At 43.1% G+C, this 16,403-nt stretch overlaps 1 protein-coding gene across 1 annotated transcript in view; it reads right to left on the bottom strand.

The window, feature by feature from the left end:
* Window positions 1-16,403, bottom strand: part of LOC128305486 (tyrosine-protein phosphatase Lar) — a 201,212-nt gene that overhangs the window by 109,038 nt on the left and 75,771 nt on the right. The window contains exon 4 of the mRNA XM_053042957.1: window positions 10,192-10,522. Coding sequence (XP_052898917.1) covers window positions 10,192-10,291 — 100 coding nt within the window. The 5' untranslated portion in view covers window positions 10,292-10,522. The remainder of the gene's footprint in view (window positions 1-10,191; window positions 10,523-16,403) is intronic.

The following is a 16,403-nucleotide window of genomic DNA, read 5'->3' on the forward strand; positions in this document are numbered from 1 at the left end:
TTTGTTTTAGGGCGTACCATTGCGAATGCGAATTAGGAGCTGTACAGTAATAGTTAAGCAATTAATCAAGAGTCAAACCTTGATCCTAACATCCCCATACTGCATGCACGTTGAATCAAACAATGTTGCACGTTATTCGTGCACATCGCGGACATGGGATAAAAATTCATATTATTTATATTATTATCATGTCTCTTCAAGCTGTTCATAAGATATTCCTTCCAAGTCAAATATGCCACCCCAAAGCTGCTCCGTCTCGTCTCGGGCGGATTTGCTCAAGCCTGGCTCGTTTGTCATGCCGAAAGGATAAATGTTTGAAGAGGGACAACCCTTACCACGGGTAGGTGGTTAAGAACTAGCGGATAAAAGCTACCGCACATTGACCAGATTTATTAGCAACGATCAGTTGCCGACAAAAAGAAGAAAAAAAACCAGACAAAATGATGCTTGTCTCGGGGTGTGCAGTAAAGGCAAACGTTGAGTATGTATTATAAAACGAACGATGATGATGCTGAAGAAGAACGGCTCAGCTTTGAAGATTTTGAAGAAGAGAGCACATTTGATCAAACCATGTACTGTGAGCTTGCGTCCCACACAAAGCTAGACAACGGTAAGCCTTCAGCCCCCCACCCAACGTTTGCAGCACTCTGTAGGGTGATGCTCTTTTTTTAATCTTGAGCAGGTTTCCCTTTGCACAAGTTGTACCGGGTAACATTTCTGACAATGTATCCTGTTGGATCAACGTGCTGTACACGGCTTCTACCTTACCCTAACCCTCTGGCATAAGCTTCACCAGCATCTGAGTCTGCAGCACCAGCGCCATGACTGTCAGAGGCAGTTCTGAATTCTGGTCACGAGTTTGCGTCGGATGAAGGGAATACTTGTTTTCCGTTTCACAATTTTGCACCCAGCTCTCTCACAAGGCCTCCAACCAGCCAACCAACCAACCAAACACAATCAGCAAACGGGAGGAACGATAAATTCAAATTATTAAAATCATCCAGGGAGGAGCAAAACCACCACAGATTTCCAAGGACGCTTAGAGGAAAAATGATCTTACATTCAGCAAAATTACCAACAAATTTACAGGCCTATTCAAACTTTTCGCAGTGCCGCTAAAATATTCCTGATTGAAGGTTTAAACGTAGAGGTACAAAAAAAAATCATCCACAGAGTAAAGTTCCGCGATGAAAATGTCAATGCCTCGCAGCTGCCAGAAAAGGGTCACAGCTACAATTTAATTGCATTTAAAAATATGCGATTGACAGTCAGGCATGAATTACCAATCGAAAGATTGAAGCATGGTCATTGTGAATCCAGCGGTGGTGTGTTGGATTTTCCTGCAAAATCAAGTCTCAATTCAACGGAACACAATGAACCATTTTGTTCGTGTTGTGAATGAAATAGACGTAAAAACATTAGCAAAAAAATACTGTTTTAATCAGAAAATCAACGATACGTATGATACGTAGCTTACCAATTTTTGTGGAGCGAATTACGTGTAGGTGTGTTTAGAAATAATTTCTAAATGGATCGAATTATGGCAATAACGTGAGCTTGCTTGCAGAAAAGTTTACGATACGTTCATTGCTACCACTTACTTGTGCCTGGACTAACACCAAATTTATCGAAGCTCCATCGCAGCACCTATACGTGGCGGTTTGCAATTACGCTTACCATGTTGCGAACGTTGTACTCAAACACCAACGGTAGCTGCATACGTTTCCGAAACAACGAAAACAACTGAAATCCTTCCCCGCGTGTGTAGGATGTTTCGTTTTGCGGTAAACGATGCGGCCACCTATGCAACAGCCAATAAGGTGACTTACCCGTCTGGTCTCGCGTGTTGCAACTGAATGCAATTCGATCTGAACCCAAACAAAAGATTTGCAACCCGTGTTGGCGGCAGAAGCATTGCACACGCTGGGATCATTTACCAATTTTCTCACGTACTTTCCATTTATCCACCCAATGGAGCTCTAGCCCTTCATGGGGCAATATTTGGCGTTTTCGCTGGAGAAACCGGAAAACCCGCAAACCTGAAGCGAATTACTACCCTCATGAGAAGAAACAGAACTATGGCATCAATAGCTGGTTCAACCTCGGCACAAAAGGGGAAGCAGCATTGCAAAAGTCAATGATGTGCCTACCGATCAAGCTTTACAATGGGTTCTGAAAAGCCATACCCATACGTTGTGGTATAAAGGAAAAGCTGCAAGTAAATTTAACATTACCTTCAAACGCACACCGTCCCTTTGAACAACATTGTGAAGACAAAGGCAACGGAACGACCGCTGTGAATCAGTATTACTGGAACAACAACAGCTTCATGCAACTGATTCGGTGTCTTCAATATAGTTGTATTGAAGAAAAAAATCATTTATATCATTTAAACCCAGGTGCTGTGCAGAGCATTGTTTTTGCACACCTCCTCTTAGATGCAATCACAGAAATAAAATCGAAAAAATATTTCATATGTGAAGCAGGTTTCACGAACATAAAAGTGTCTCCAATAGTTTCATCGTCTTTTCTGTTTCCCAACTTTGTTCGAAGGCTTTCCGTTCCCTAAACTTGAGTCCCATATTCAAACCCATTAGCGGTATCGTTACACGCATTGTAAAGTAACAAGCGGGATATTTTATTTCGTCAAGAGCCACTAACTACAATTGTTTTATCGTTTCAATGCCCAACGAAACTTTTCACTTACCGCCAATCACGCTGATGGTGGTGTTTTTGTTTGTGATGCCGCTGATGATGGTGATGATGTTGTCGAAAGCAACACAACAGGCCTCATTTTATGGAAACAAATTTGTTTGTAACGGAAAACCCTTCAAAACCGGCACGAGCGGCACTTCTTTCAGCGCTGTGCTGTTCGTCCACTGTGCGCACTGCTGCTTCGCACTGTGAGCAAGCAGAATTCGTGTGGAGAAAAACACTTCTGCCGTTGGTTGTACCTAGTTTCGCAATGAAGTGGTATATTTTATAAGAGACGTGATGTCGATGGCGCTATCATGCTTCGTTAATATATTAGTTTATGAGTTTAAAAAAGAAATAAAACGAAAGAAGTTGTTTCCAAGTGTCTGTGATGGGGGAAAACTGCTGAAAATGCTTTATTTTATCTTGATGATGTTACATTTTCATGCAACTGAGCATTCAAGTTTAGTAGCTCTTCTTGTACAGATTGTTTATTATTTGTTGCAACAGACAATCATAAAATGCACTACTACTTTACACAATTGGTGGCCCGTTTATAATGGGGTGTCAAAGTTTTTTGACACAACCTGCTCATCTGGAGGATCGGAGCTTAAAACAAATGACGGGAGAGGGCGCCACCAGCAAGGCAATAAAAAGGGCTGCATTGCGAGGATCGCGCCCTATTCATGTTGCAATCGAGAAAAGAAGAGTAATAAATTTTGAACTTCTCTCAGTATAACGAGGTTGTTAAAAATATACTTTTAAAATCCGAATTTGCAACATGGGGTATTAAATAATAATAATTAAATCGAGCTGTTCGACTACGTGTCATAAATAAGGCTTGTAAGACAGATCATGCTAGATCAGTATACATGCCCTAGAAGGTTTTACAGCAAGCAAAACCAGTTCTGCGATTAAATCGTAGAATAATACAGGTTTTAAAACATGGTTTATTAACATTAAAAATTGAAACATTGCAGATTCAAACACAATATTGATATTTTTACAAGCTACTGAGAGTATTCACTCTACCAACTAAAACACACAAATACTGCAATAGCATTAAATAAGTACACCTGAATGAAGTGGAATTTATATTTGCGTTCAGCAATGTGGTGAATGAAAACATTGTCTTTATGCATATGCAAACATATTTAGAAACACACAAACAAATAATGCACCAGTCCATATAGAAGAAGCCACTGTGCACGCCCAATGTGTGTACAGTTTATCAACGAATGTGGAACGAAAACCTTGCCATAGCTCAGTCCTGCTGCTGGCACGAAGACGCAGATCCGACGGCAGAATTGAAGTGGAATTACAAGCAAACACACCACAATGATGGCAGCTTTTTTATTCCACTCACTCCCCATACGCACCGTATTGCAAAAGAATGTCATATGTGGCGCACCTGATAAGTAGAGAGCGATGTACGGGAAGATACTAATTTATTCACAAAGATCACTCGTTTATCACTGAGTAACCATCGCTGCCACACGACCGGAATAAACGCTCTCGGTCAATCTGCCCTTTTGGCCACTAGGTCTGCACGCTGTCAGCAAAGGCAGTGGTTGAAATAAAAGAAAACGTGAAGAAGCTATCTCAATGTAGCCGGAGTAGGACTGTGGGTTTTTCTGCTTGATGTCACTTCTTTCCACAGATCGACATGCACCGTGTGTGCAGCGAAAGCGTTATCATTTCCTCCTCCGAAGTGGCACTAGCACAGCGGTAATCGTCGCATGGCGCGGTCGACCTGGCGGCAGCGACATGATGGTTTGCATAGCGAAGCGCGAACTACACCGCAGTATAAACAATCGTGCGGGCAGGACAAAGCAGGACAAGGGTCGAGCGAAAACAAATTCACTTCGCTGCAATGGCTGTCATCCTTTAGCGACTACGCGTTACCACACTAAATTATGTAACAGATTGCGACTTTGTATGTACCCGTATACCCGGTTGACTCTCGAGAGCCCGGTGTTCGCCTTGGCCTTTCGTGAAGCTGGAAAGGTACCGCACACGGTGATGAATCCAATGATGATAAAGGTAAAAGTCAACCCGGCATCGACAAACATCAACTAGCCGGAACAAACCAAAACGGTGGCAAGCAAATCCAAACCAAACCAACGGTCGTGGAAATGCGAGAATTGTACAGACTGACAAGTGCGGCAACCGACACGAGGTTTGCATCTCGGTACGAAACGTGCCGGGTACGAGCCAAGTCAGCCGTAGTAGCTCATCAGTAGATGGTTACTATTTCGGGAAGAAGGGCAAATCGCGCAAAATTTTGCCCACCATAAATAAACGAGTGGCATTCGGAGAAACACTACAGAATCCAACCACAGTCAGAGAAATGTTTCCAGACCTCGGCACAAACACACCTCCTTTTTCATGACTTGTAACATCACACTGTGTACCAGGATGCTGGTAAAAAAGGGCATACAGGAAAAGGGAATGCTGCACCTCACTGTTTCATTTTGTTTTGCTTTGCTGTTTCGATTTAAGACAAATCCGAAAGTGCACAGTCAGGTTCGTCAGCTTGATCTGAAGCATTTCGAGGACAAAAACAGCATGACGAAAAAATCTCAATCCTGAAAAGTACATCCCAACACAAAACGGAGCAAAAATCATGCTCGCCCGATATAGGAAGGCAGACTTCCTAATGAAGACGCTCGTCATGCTTGTCTTCGGTGAAAGTTGGCAAGCAATTTTGAAGGCTTTTCGTGGCGTTAAAAAACACAATACCGTGCCGCATGCGACATGTCACAGCTGGAATCGGGTATACCGACAATTCGCGTTCATACAGCTTTCAAACGTATTTTTTCATTAAGCCTCCCAAAAAAAGACGAACCACGTGGCAGAGGGAACCGAACGGTGGGACCAAAAATAAATTTGTCAAAAATGAATCATCACAAATGCGCACCCAGTTTTTCTTATCAAGGTGGAATAATTTATTTTATCTCGATTGTCATCCTGCCATCGACAAACACCTGATGAGAAACAGAATAGTTTCACGGGAAATATCCCATTTCTCTAAAAAAAAAGATATATCAGTCGGCAAGTTTGAAAAAAAGCGACCATGTTCGCAGCACTTTCTTGAAGCGTTAGGTTATTCAAACCAATACAGTTGGTATTGAAATATCGGCCATCCCAAAGAGCAGCTCATAGGTTCAATGTTTAAATGCGTTTTTCTTAAAACAGCATTTTGCAAATCTGTAGCCTGAACAAGCCTGTGAGCCGATTGACTCGAAATTTTGTATCGAGATTTATTTGTAGTTGACGAAAGGTTTATTTTGAAAATTATTGGAAAAATCACTCCTTGAACGTTAAACGTGTGAACGGTAGATGTCCTTGGCGATAATGCGATATTCATGAAAATAAACATTCCAAGCTTCTCATTATGTGTTTACCCTAAATAGAAAAGTGTTGTTTGTAGCACTTAAAGGAGCCAATTCTCAATTTCCCAAAAAACGGTTCTAGTTCTAGACAATTTTCCTAAACATTAAAAAACCATCCTTCCAAGTGCCCTCGTGATAGGATACTTTACGACTTCGGGAACTAGTTTTAAAGAGTTTTATTTCAATGGTTCCCTGATTCATATTTCACCCGGCGACATTTTATTGCTTAGTTTACCTTCAAAAGCGAGCAAAGCTATAAACTAAGCAACTGGCGAGCCCATTCTTCATTTCGCTTGCGCCCGCAATCCCGAGTTCCCGCCATAAGCACTGGGTCACTACTGCAGCGTGGAATAAATTCCACCTACATTACGTACCAGACCGCCACAGCTCCCATGGTTTTTGCGCGGCTCCTGCCATTCATCATCGTTCCCGTCCTCGACGTCGTCGTCGTCGTCTTTAGGTAATTGCCGGGCACAATCTCGATCGAATTCCCGGGGGTCAACGGGAAACGGTCCGTTATGCTAACATATGCATGATGATTATGATGGGTTGGTGTAGTTGGTTGTTTGGAAATTTTCCACTTCCTTCCTACCAAGGTGGGGGGGTGGGGATGGGGTAACACATGCGAGAATGAAACTGCTTTGCAATTCGTCTTTTGGGCTCGGTTGGGACAAACAAAAAATGTGCTCAACCCATTCCGAACCCCTTTTTTGTATTACGGTCAGCAGTCCGGGGGTACTTCATCATCATGCAAAGTAAGCGCTTGTTGTGTCGTCATTGCGGGGATGCCGACCTGTGGTCCCTTAATTCACCACAAATATACTCCACCCGACGAAGCCAATGGTCACAACACAAGAGGAATCCTCAAACGTCCGACGTTGGAAAAGCCGTGAAAGTACATTCCTTGGGGCAAGTAGAATGTTCGGCTATGGGCATCTTAAGGCAGAAAATGCATGTGCCCGTACAATTAGGCGGTCCGATCTAGCAACTTCAATGCTATATGGTTTGGTCCTTTCTGCGTAACATAATTCCCAAAGCTTCAATCTATGAAAGCTTTTGCCTACTCTCGCTTCAATTCGACCTAAGCCATATCAAGCCATAGCGTGAGCGTGAACACAGCCATTTTAACAAACAACATTGGCTGTCTGAAAACAACAACCGTTATTGCATCGACCCATGGGCTGATTTAGTAAGTAACGGCCAGCGTCTGGACAGGCACAGTGTTTCGCCAAAATACCGCGGAAATAAATTTCCAGCAAATCGCAACTTTACAAACGTTTGCAAAAAAAAAGGTCTAGTTTGAAAAAAAAATACTGGAGCATAATCTGCTGCATACGAGCATTATTTTCATTTTGTACATTGGAAACGTTTACAGATGAATAACAACATCACAAAACGGCAACCAACAAAGTGGTGTTGCTAAAAATGTCGAATATACATCGAAGGAGCATACACCTTAAACATGTTATTTTATTCCACCTCATTGCAAAACCAATGTAGTTAAAAAGAGCCAAAAGAAAACAAATTCTGGGACGAAAACCAACAAAAGTTTCACGTCATCGTTACAGACCCTCGACTACTAACTACCACAATACACTAACACTTGGCCAGTATGTTAATTTGAAATCGTAAACAATGCTTTTTTATTAATTTCTTCCGAGAGCTTGGTAATTGTTTTGAATTATAGCCTGGAAGGTCTTTATTTACAAGGCATGGCCGCACCGGTGTTCAAGACGGACGCTTTTCACGTTAGCATACTGCTTACGAGCAGTTTAAGAGTGCAGTATGCTGGGTATTGTGCCAGACACTAAATATGGCACCGTGCCCTGAGCAGGACTACCGACTACCGAGGTTCAACTTCAGCGCGTTTGGGTTTGCTTACAAATAACGGCAATGATAGAGCGGCTCATCGTTTCCCTGTTGAAAAGTCTTCCGCCTGCAGATGTCTATCTCTGTATGCCCGCATTTTGCGCTGCTTCCTTCAAGCCTCTGTTTTACATTGCCTTTGGAGCGGACCAATGCGGAAAGTTGAATAGGATATTGATTACTTCGTGCCCATCTTGATTAGGGTTGGCTGAACGGGCTTTCGTCCTACCATCCAGAACAAGCCCGTTTGTGAGTGCCCGCGCGTTGGTGGAACTTCTGACTCAATGAACTAATCAATATTTTACTCCTTTCAAGGATGCCCACCCGAGTGACATTTGCCCGCTGGCAATCGAATGCAGCAGCATGGTAACCGGAACGTAACAGGGCGGAACAAATACAACCGATCGCAATCAACCCATCCCCCGGAAGGGGCCCTCGGGGCCAGCACGAGTCAGCGGATCGGGACATGAAAATGAGACCAATAATTTCTATTCAACAAAGCCAACGCTTCGTACCTAAAGACGTACCTAAGGATGTGATGTGATAAAGAGCGAGAAACTGTGGGCGAGATTGTCGGGAAGGGGGGTAGGGACATGACGATGCCGTTTGCGGCCCATTCATTCCGTCCGCTGCTAATTGTAATTGCTAATGCTATGTAAATCAATTTTCAACATTCACACATGCCCAGATATTCGACTGCGCTTTTTGTGCGATGTGTTGCGGAAGAGAAAATCTCTCTTACACACACGCACACACATGCGCGAGGATGGATATAGCAGCGTTCTACACTCTATTCTTCACAGTCGTGCCGTGGGAAGCTATCAATGATTTAACCGTTTGCATAAATATTTGAACAGCTACTGTCAATAGGAATTCATAAATAATATCCATCACGAACATCCATTTCCTCCGTCCCCGCCAACAGGTTCTTGCTGCCGAACGAAATCCATCCTGCAGCCAACGCTGGAGAACAGAAAATGGATGCAAAGTGACAACCAATCATCAGCAGGTCCGGAGGCTGCCACCGGTAGGTTTTCGAAATAATGCCTCCTCCCGTTACTGTCGTTCTGTGGCATCGGACGGAATCGGATGCATTGTTTGTAAGCGTTAAAAGTATTTTCAAATAGATGAAATTTTCATCGATGCTGTGATGCAACGAAATAGATTTGAACTGACACGAATGCATCGTTGCAGCGCGGGCAGTTGCCGAACCTGTGATCAATGCTGCTGTCGCTAGCCCTTTTTTGTTTTGTCGTACATTCTCTACTTCTGTTTATGCTCCATTTCGGTGTTCGATACCGGTTCAGCACCGGATATAAGTGACGTTATGGCGATACACATATAAATATGAATCGTTCGAAACACATGCATCAAATGCACATATGAACAAATTCTGTCGATAGCCGCGCATGCAGCTGTTACCACGTTTTTGGTTTTTAATTTATCTTTTTTTGCACGGTTCGAAAACAAGCAGAAAACTGCTGCCGCAGTATAATAAAATACACACACAAGAGGTGGACCAAAAGAAATAAAAAACAAACAAACAAACTCCCCAACTATCATGCATTTCGGTTTGATTCTGCCATTTACCCGGATAAATAATTTAATACATGTTTTCTTTTCATCCACCACCATAACAAGGTCCCTTTTAGGGAATTTTCTTTCTTTTTTGCTTCATGCAACTTGCACACACCAGTGGAAAGCGACGATTGCGATGTGCGCAACGTTGAAGCGACATCTGGTAAAATATGAGTCCCAATGATATATATCCAATTAAACTGGAAGTTGGCATTCGAAAGGGGAAAGCCTTCTCGCATGATGTGTTCGAAACGGGGACGGTGAAAGTTCACAGTTCGAAATTATTTATGAATAAAGTGAGTAAAATGTTTTAACCTTTCTTTTCTTATTTTGATCGAATTTTAAAACAGTGCTGATCCATAAAAATCCATCTTCCGCTGAATCATCGTGAACCAATTAACTTCTTAGCGTACAGCACCGTTTATGCTTATGTGCAAGATTGCATAGATGAACATACGGAAGGAAGGAAGTTTTAATATTCGAGAAGTCATCAATCTTTGCGTCGATCCGCTCTACAGGTTCATCTACTAAACCAGAAACAAAAAATAATTCGAAGTCTATTTAACTTTTCACTTTCACACAACTTTCCCCTATCGAGCGATTGCGATTGTTTCGACGAGGTTATTGAACAGCAGAGAAAAGAAATGCAAATACTTACGTGATGCAACCACAATTTGCGGCACCTCAGCCAGGAGGAAAAGTGTGGCGACTATGGCCAACAGTAAGGCTGCGGTCGGATTGACCACCCACAGCCCCATTTCCGGTTGTGGAATATCCGAATACTTTTCTCTCTTTCTTGGATATATTATTTTTTTTGTTTCGCAAGGACGGTTGGTCAGCAAGTATAGGAATTTACAACGCAGGCTAATATTGTGAAGCTAATATGTTTTCTTTTTTCAAGTTTCTAATTACTTCTTATTATTAGGTTTCTAGTAAAATTGTGTTTCAGAAGATTGTTATTTTGCTTGCTTTGCTTCAGTAATATCAGCCTAAATTTTTGTGCGAATATAGGAAAAAGAGAGAAGGAGAAAGAGAGAAGCATAATGATTTAAGACGATCGTTCGAACGAAACGTAGTGACGATGGAGAGGTTCATGAAAGTATACAAGAAAATAAACAATATTTAAGCTTACTGCTCATATGTTACCTGTGAACAGCGCATCAAGACCTTCGCAATGTGTTTAAGACCTTATCGAGCGTTCAACGTGCTATTCCTGTTTTTCGGATATCAGTCTCAGGAACCTTAAGAAGTGTGAGATCATTCCTATACATTGCCCATACGTCTACAAATACTGTATAATGGAGCCCCCCGATTGGAGTAACGATTGAGATGTTTTGGTTTTTTAGCTATACAATTGCCACATTCTATATTAACCCTAAGGGAATGGTGGTTGTTTGTAGGACGAAGGATTTGAATACGTCAAGGAGAATAAGGATCTATGATGAACGGTTTCGACTTATCAGCTAATCATACAAATTGAGCACAAACTTGCTAACAACAATTATTGCGTAACGGTTTGACAATGATTCAATAACAACACTATTTTCTTTATGGCGTTGCCCACTCACACACTTCGAAAACGACACGTAACCGTACGTGCCCTTTGCGCAACGAACAAAATTACATTACAGCACCATTGATCACTGATTGAGAGCACTCAACTGATTTGTCGGTAGTATTCGCAACCTTTTTTTTATTTATTTCTCACTCCAGCACTGACCACAAACTGCAAACACGCCACGATACTTTTGATGATCACTTAAGCCCACACAATTCACTTCTCTGCGATTGCCCTTGTATGACCGATTAACCACACTAAGCTTCACCTCACGACAACACGCGTTGTAAATCAATCGAGTTCTAATACAAGCAAGGCAACTGATTTTTGTGATTGCATTAATGCTTGCAATCACGTTGCCAGATGGTTTTTCATGATATGTTCACTTTTTAAACCAACGACCCATTTGCATCATGGCACAGCATCAACACAGCAGATATTCGGCGCAAAAAAAAAGACAAGATACACGAGACGCGACACTAATTCACCTTGCGCTATGGGTTCGATGCACAGCTGCCTGCTTCCTTGACACTAAACACCGACCGAATAAAGCTCCATGGCGCGAGACACAGCGCATTTTTGATACACTCATTTTTCGCCTTTCATTTTCCACAAAGGGCCTCTTTTACATACAGGGCACCACCGAAAACAATAACCATCCTTTAGCTCCATTTGCAACTACCACATTTTGCTCTTTTACACCTTTGCAGCCGCAGCCTGCTTCGTGGAACAATTTGCCATGGCTTATGCTTCATTTTCCTTCGAACAGTACCGGTAGCGGCCACCATAAGCATTGAATTGCACAGCGCACTGCCGCCATTACGCGGTCATTCATTCACCGCGCGGTGTTGTCTCATTTATTATTCATCTTTTCATTTATTTGCATCCTTGCCACGTAACACGGCCCATGTCTTCTGTTCGGTTAGCGGCTGTCACGTGTGTTAATGCGTCACTGGGGATGAAAGGATGCGAAAGCCGTACGTACTCTCAGCTGCATGATGTGTAGGTTTTCTGTTATTATTTTTTTGTTTTGTCACTCCGTGGCCCGTTGTTCACATGTCGGTGCAAAGTGCAATGTTAAGATGCATACTCCCACACGCAATTCAGCGAAAGTAACGTAGCAGCGCGGATTCATGTGGGTCTGCTCTTTTAAAAATTGTCAGCGAAAAAAAGGCTCGAACCCATCCCGCTCGTCATGATGGCATCACTTTCAGCGTATCGCGCACAGCAGTCGTTAAGCTGCATACGTTGATATACAACGGAGTTCAGTCCGCTGTTACTCCATACGTACCACTCGCGTACCGCGTCTTTCCGAATTGTACGACAAAGCATGAAAAAAGCATATTTTTTATCGTGTAAACTCTCACTAATTACACTCGAATTTCACATACGATACACCGTATCTTCTCCGTAGTGTCGGGGCGTTGTCAGCGTTAACATACTTCAATAGCTGCAGTAGCCGCGAAACGAACGCAGTTTGCGACACGGTGTCATTTAGAGCATGATGTTTCTGGCATCGTTTACAATGCTCGTTACTTTATCGAACCGGACCGCTCGAGACGCTGTTCAGGATCGTGGTTGGCAATCACAATGTCGACCGGGATCGCCACCCGTAGGACACAGCTCGCTCCAACGCACGCTGAAGATCATTTTTGTGCCAGCAGCAGCGGCAACATCGATTGACGGTCATCTTCGTAACGGTACACTTTTGTTACACGGCAGATTTTTATTTCATACTGTTGGGATCACTAGCACTTCGCTTCATATTGCTTTGTTCACTAGGAAGTAATGGAAACGGACATCATGGTGCTATGATGTTGCAAGCAGGAAAAACAGCCGCGTTTTTCAAGCATGCGACATGACATATTTAGTTGATGTAGTGTCTTTGAAAGTATTAGTTTGTACATCGTATTGCGCACCCGTTCTTAGCTTTATCACATCTGTAATATACCGAATGCCAACCATGTCCTGTTATGAGTGTTATGATCCGCAACTTATTTGCTAGTAGCTGAGCTCATTAGCAGTGAACTTACAATTTGTTATGGTTTTTTTGTCGAAGCTTCATTTCCAATAACATCCCGAAGTCATTTAAACAACCTGTGCCTCCATCTGACTGATTCTGCTTTGATGGAAAACATTTCGATTATGCGGGTATGATTTACCATGCGAAATCATAAATGGAACCATAAATATCTGTAAATGCACCGGAAACTGTTTTCAATCGATGTTATACCCCCGCCCAAAGGAAATCGGCAAGTATCTCGTTTCCGGAAGAGACAAACGACCAGCGGGTAAAAATCCGCTCTAATAGGTTTCGTTGAAATTCTTGCATTACACCCAGGCTTTATTGCCTTCTTCGCCATTTGGTGGCGCCATCAAACCGCTCTCTTGAGGTTGTGTTTAGTTCGTAAATCCTGCCCTAAAAGACACCTACACCCAGGGAGTACACACGGGACAAGCATCGTATAGCGCCGAGGCGCATGCATTCAACTAAACCGAGCGGCCATGAACCATTTACCGTATAACTAGTGCAACTAGCCGTGTATACACGCTAGAGCTGACCGTTTCGGAGGACCCGAACCTTACACCGATTGGGTGCCGCTGTGGAATGCTGGTTCACGGTTGTTATATTTTTTGCTGTGCTAGTCCAACCAACCCGAATCCCCTTTGTGTAACCAGCACATACAACATAAAGTGCAGTTCACGATTTTCTACCGACCATAACAGTACAATAATCACGGATTGCCAAAAAAAACGGTTGAACCAAAATTGATAGTTTGGGCTGAATTTTTCTTTAGGGATAACACTCACCAAAATCCTTAAAAATCCTCACCAAAATCTTTCTAGCAAACCTCTAAAGTCTGTAACTATTGAAGCGCATTTTCAGCGTCCCTCATGGTCGCATCAAGCCTTCACAGCCTTGTTATCTGCTCTACTAGTGATTCAATATCGAGCACAGCCGCAAGCGCGCGATTCCTTGCGAATGTCGTCTATTCAGGACATGAAATCTCACCGTTACATCCACCGCACCACCACCGTCGGCATAGATGCTTTCCGGAAATGAACTGTAACTATGCAACCGTGAACCAAATTTATCTTTCATGAATGAGAAGAGATATTTGCTTTATGAGCGTGATTACTCACGGATGAGTGGACAAATAATGAATAGTCTAACGGCGGGTGATTGGTCACCCGAAGGAGATGAAGAAACCGCCCCGGTCGGGTGCCATGCCATGCATGCGGTACAAGTAATCTATTTTATTGTTCTTAAATTGATTTATGTACCATGCAGCGAACTCTGCAACCTGACCTGTTTTGGCAGGATGCAAGTAATATGCACACCAGCAACAGCACCGATCCCACATTCTCCAGACGTTTAGTGTCGTATCCATAGAGCGGCGAAGTTAAGCTTTAATATCTTTGAAGCAAGTGTGTGTGTGTTGTGGTCAGTGCTATCAGCGGCGGTCACAATACATCAATGTCTGCATCCGTACACAAAATGTATTCGCGCGCAGCAACGCTTGAGATCGATTGGCTGAACCGGCCTTATCGAATATTAAAACACTCGCAAATCCTTAAATCTGCACCTCTGCACCCGTCATTGAATTGAACTGCCAGGGGGCGAGGGGGGGAGGCACCGAGGACCCTCTGTCTAAGCAAACAAAAGCCAGAAAGCGTAGGACTTACAAGCGTCCACCGGGGCACCTTGATGCTGCTATAGCAAACTTTCTCCGTTTCATTTTGTCGGCCGTCGATCTCAGCCGTTGCTGGTGCGATCTTCGGCGAGAAACCGCACAAACCTCCCCCCACGGCAGGCAGGCAGCCCGATAGGCGGCACGTCGAGTGCAAACGAAGCGAGAAGGGAAATTATGTCATGCACAAATAACGATAAATTTCAATAAAGATAATCCGGATTATCGGTAAAGCAAAATGTTTTCGTAAACAGCTTCTTCCGCAATTGCTCACGGATACATACGTACAGAACAGATACACAACATCGTGCCGTGTCGGAGGATGGTTCTTTTTCGTGCTTGTTGCTACTAAATGCGACGGCCTACGGCCAAAAGCAAAGACACCGCGCTATTGCACACGATACATTCTCGTGCAATGCCAATATCATACACGCTACGGTTATACGCTACAGCAGAGATTTTCTTGAAGCACATCACAGCATCAGTTTCAGAGGCCGTACGGAGGAGGCACGATTAGCTTTGACGGGCATACGCTGTATAGCCCGCCACTCGTCACGGTAGGCAATCAGATTCACATGTCAATGCGTATCCTTTCCTCATTCATGACGTTAGCTCATGGCCGTATTTGGCCAGCAGTAACCGATTTGCAGGTATTGATGAATTTTCTCCCACCTCCCCGAGCGACGCATGGCGAAACGTGAAAGAAGGTAATCTTGTTTTTTTATCTTTTTCCTGCTTTGTTCTGTCGGATTTTTACTCCGATACGATAAGTGTATATCATGTATGTTAGGGGGGTTGTTTTTTTTTTCCTCTGATCGATTTCCTGAACACCCTCGTTTTGCTAATCGGCAACTCTCGGCAAGTAAATGGACGACTCGGTAGAATGTATTCGATGGTTTCTGGTTTTGCAATCGGATTATGGTTGCGGATTATGCTTTTTCCTATCAGATTCGCACCTGACTGGTTTGTGTTCACCACGGAAAGCACTCAACTTGATGCAAATGGCATCATCCGCCCATGTGAGGGGATGAAATTATGTTTACATTGGATTGCAAAGATGCTATCCGAAACAATTCCAAATACCAGGAAAGAACTACTTCTGATTCTACGTTTTGTACACACACACACTCGAACATACTGTCATAAAATATTCAAGTTTGTATGTGTTTATATTCAAGCACACCATGTATGACACCAATGTGGAATATATTTTCAGAAATAAAATAACATTTGATATCCACTTTGGCTGTTACTGTTCGTGCCGATAAAATAACGTTCGGGTTGAGGAATTATTCTGTGCAGTTGCAGCTACTGTAAACGCGGTGTTAACTAATCAACTGTCAAATTATGAGACTATCTTCGACAAATTATACGCCCCACAAACATTCCCCCACATTAGGCGCCTTATTCGCCCCGGAACGCGCTGCTATCGATGGTAAATCATTTTAACATAATTGCCACGTTATTTCGCACATTTCGGTGCTTAATTTTTCCCACAACACACCACATTTTCCTTCTCAATGGGTCGCATACGGCGAATGACATACCGCATAATTCCCAAAACACTACCTCCCCCTGGAGCAACCCGCCATGCGCTTCACCGTTCGCCTGTGATGTGTG

This window comes from Anopheles moucheti, chromosome 3, assembly GCF_943734755.1.
Source record: "Anopheles moucheti chromosome 3, idAnoMoucSN_F20_07, whole genome shotgun sequence".
Taxonomy (NCBI): domain Eukaryota; kingdom Metazoa; phylum Arthropoda; class Insecta; order Diptera; family Culicidae; genus Anopheles; species Anopheles moucheti.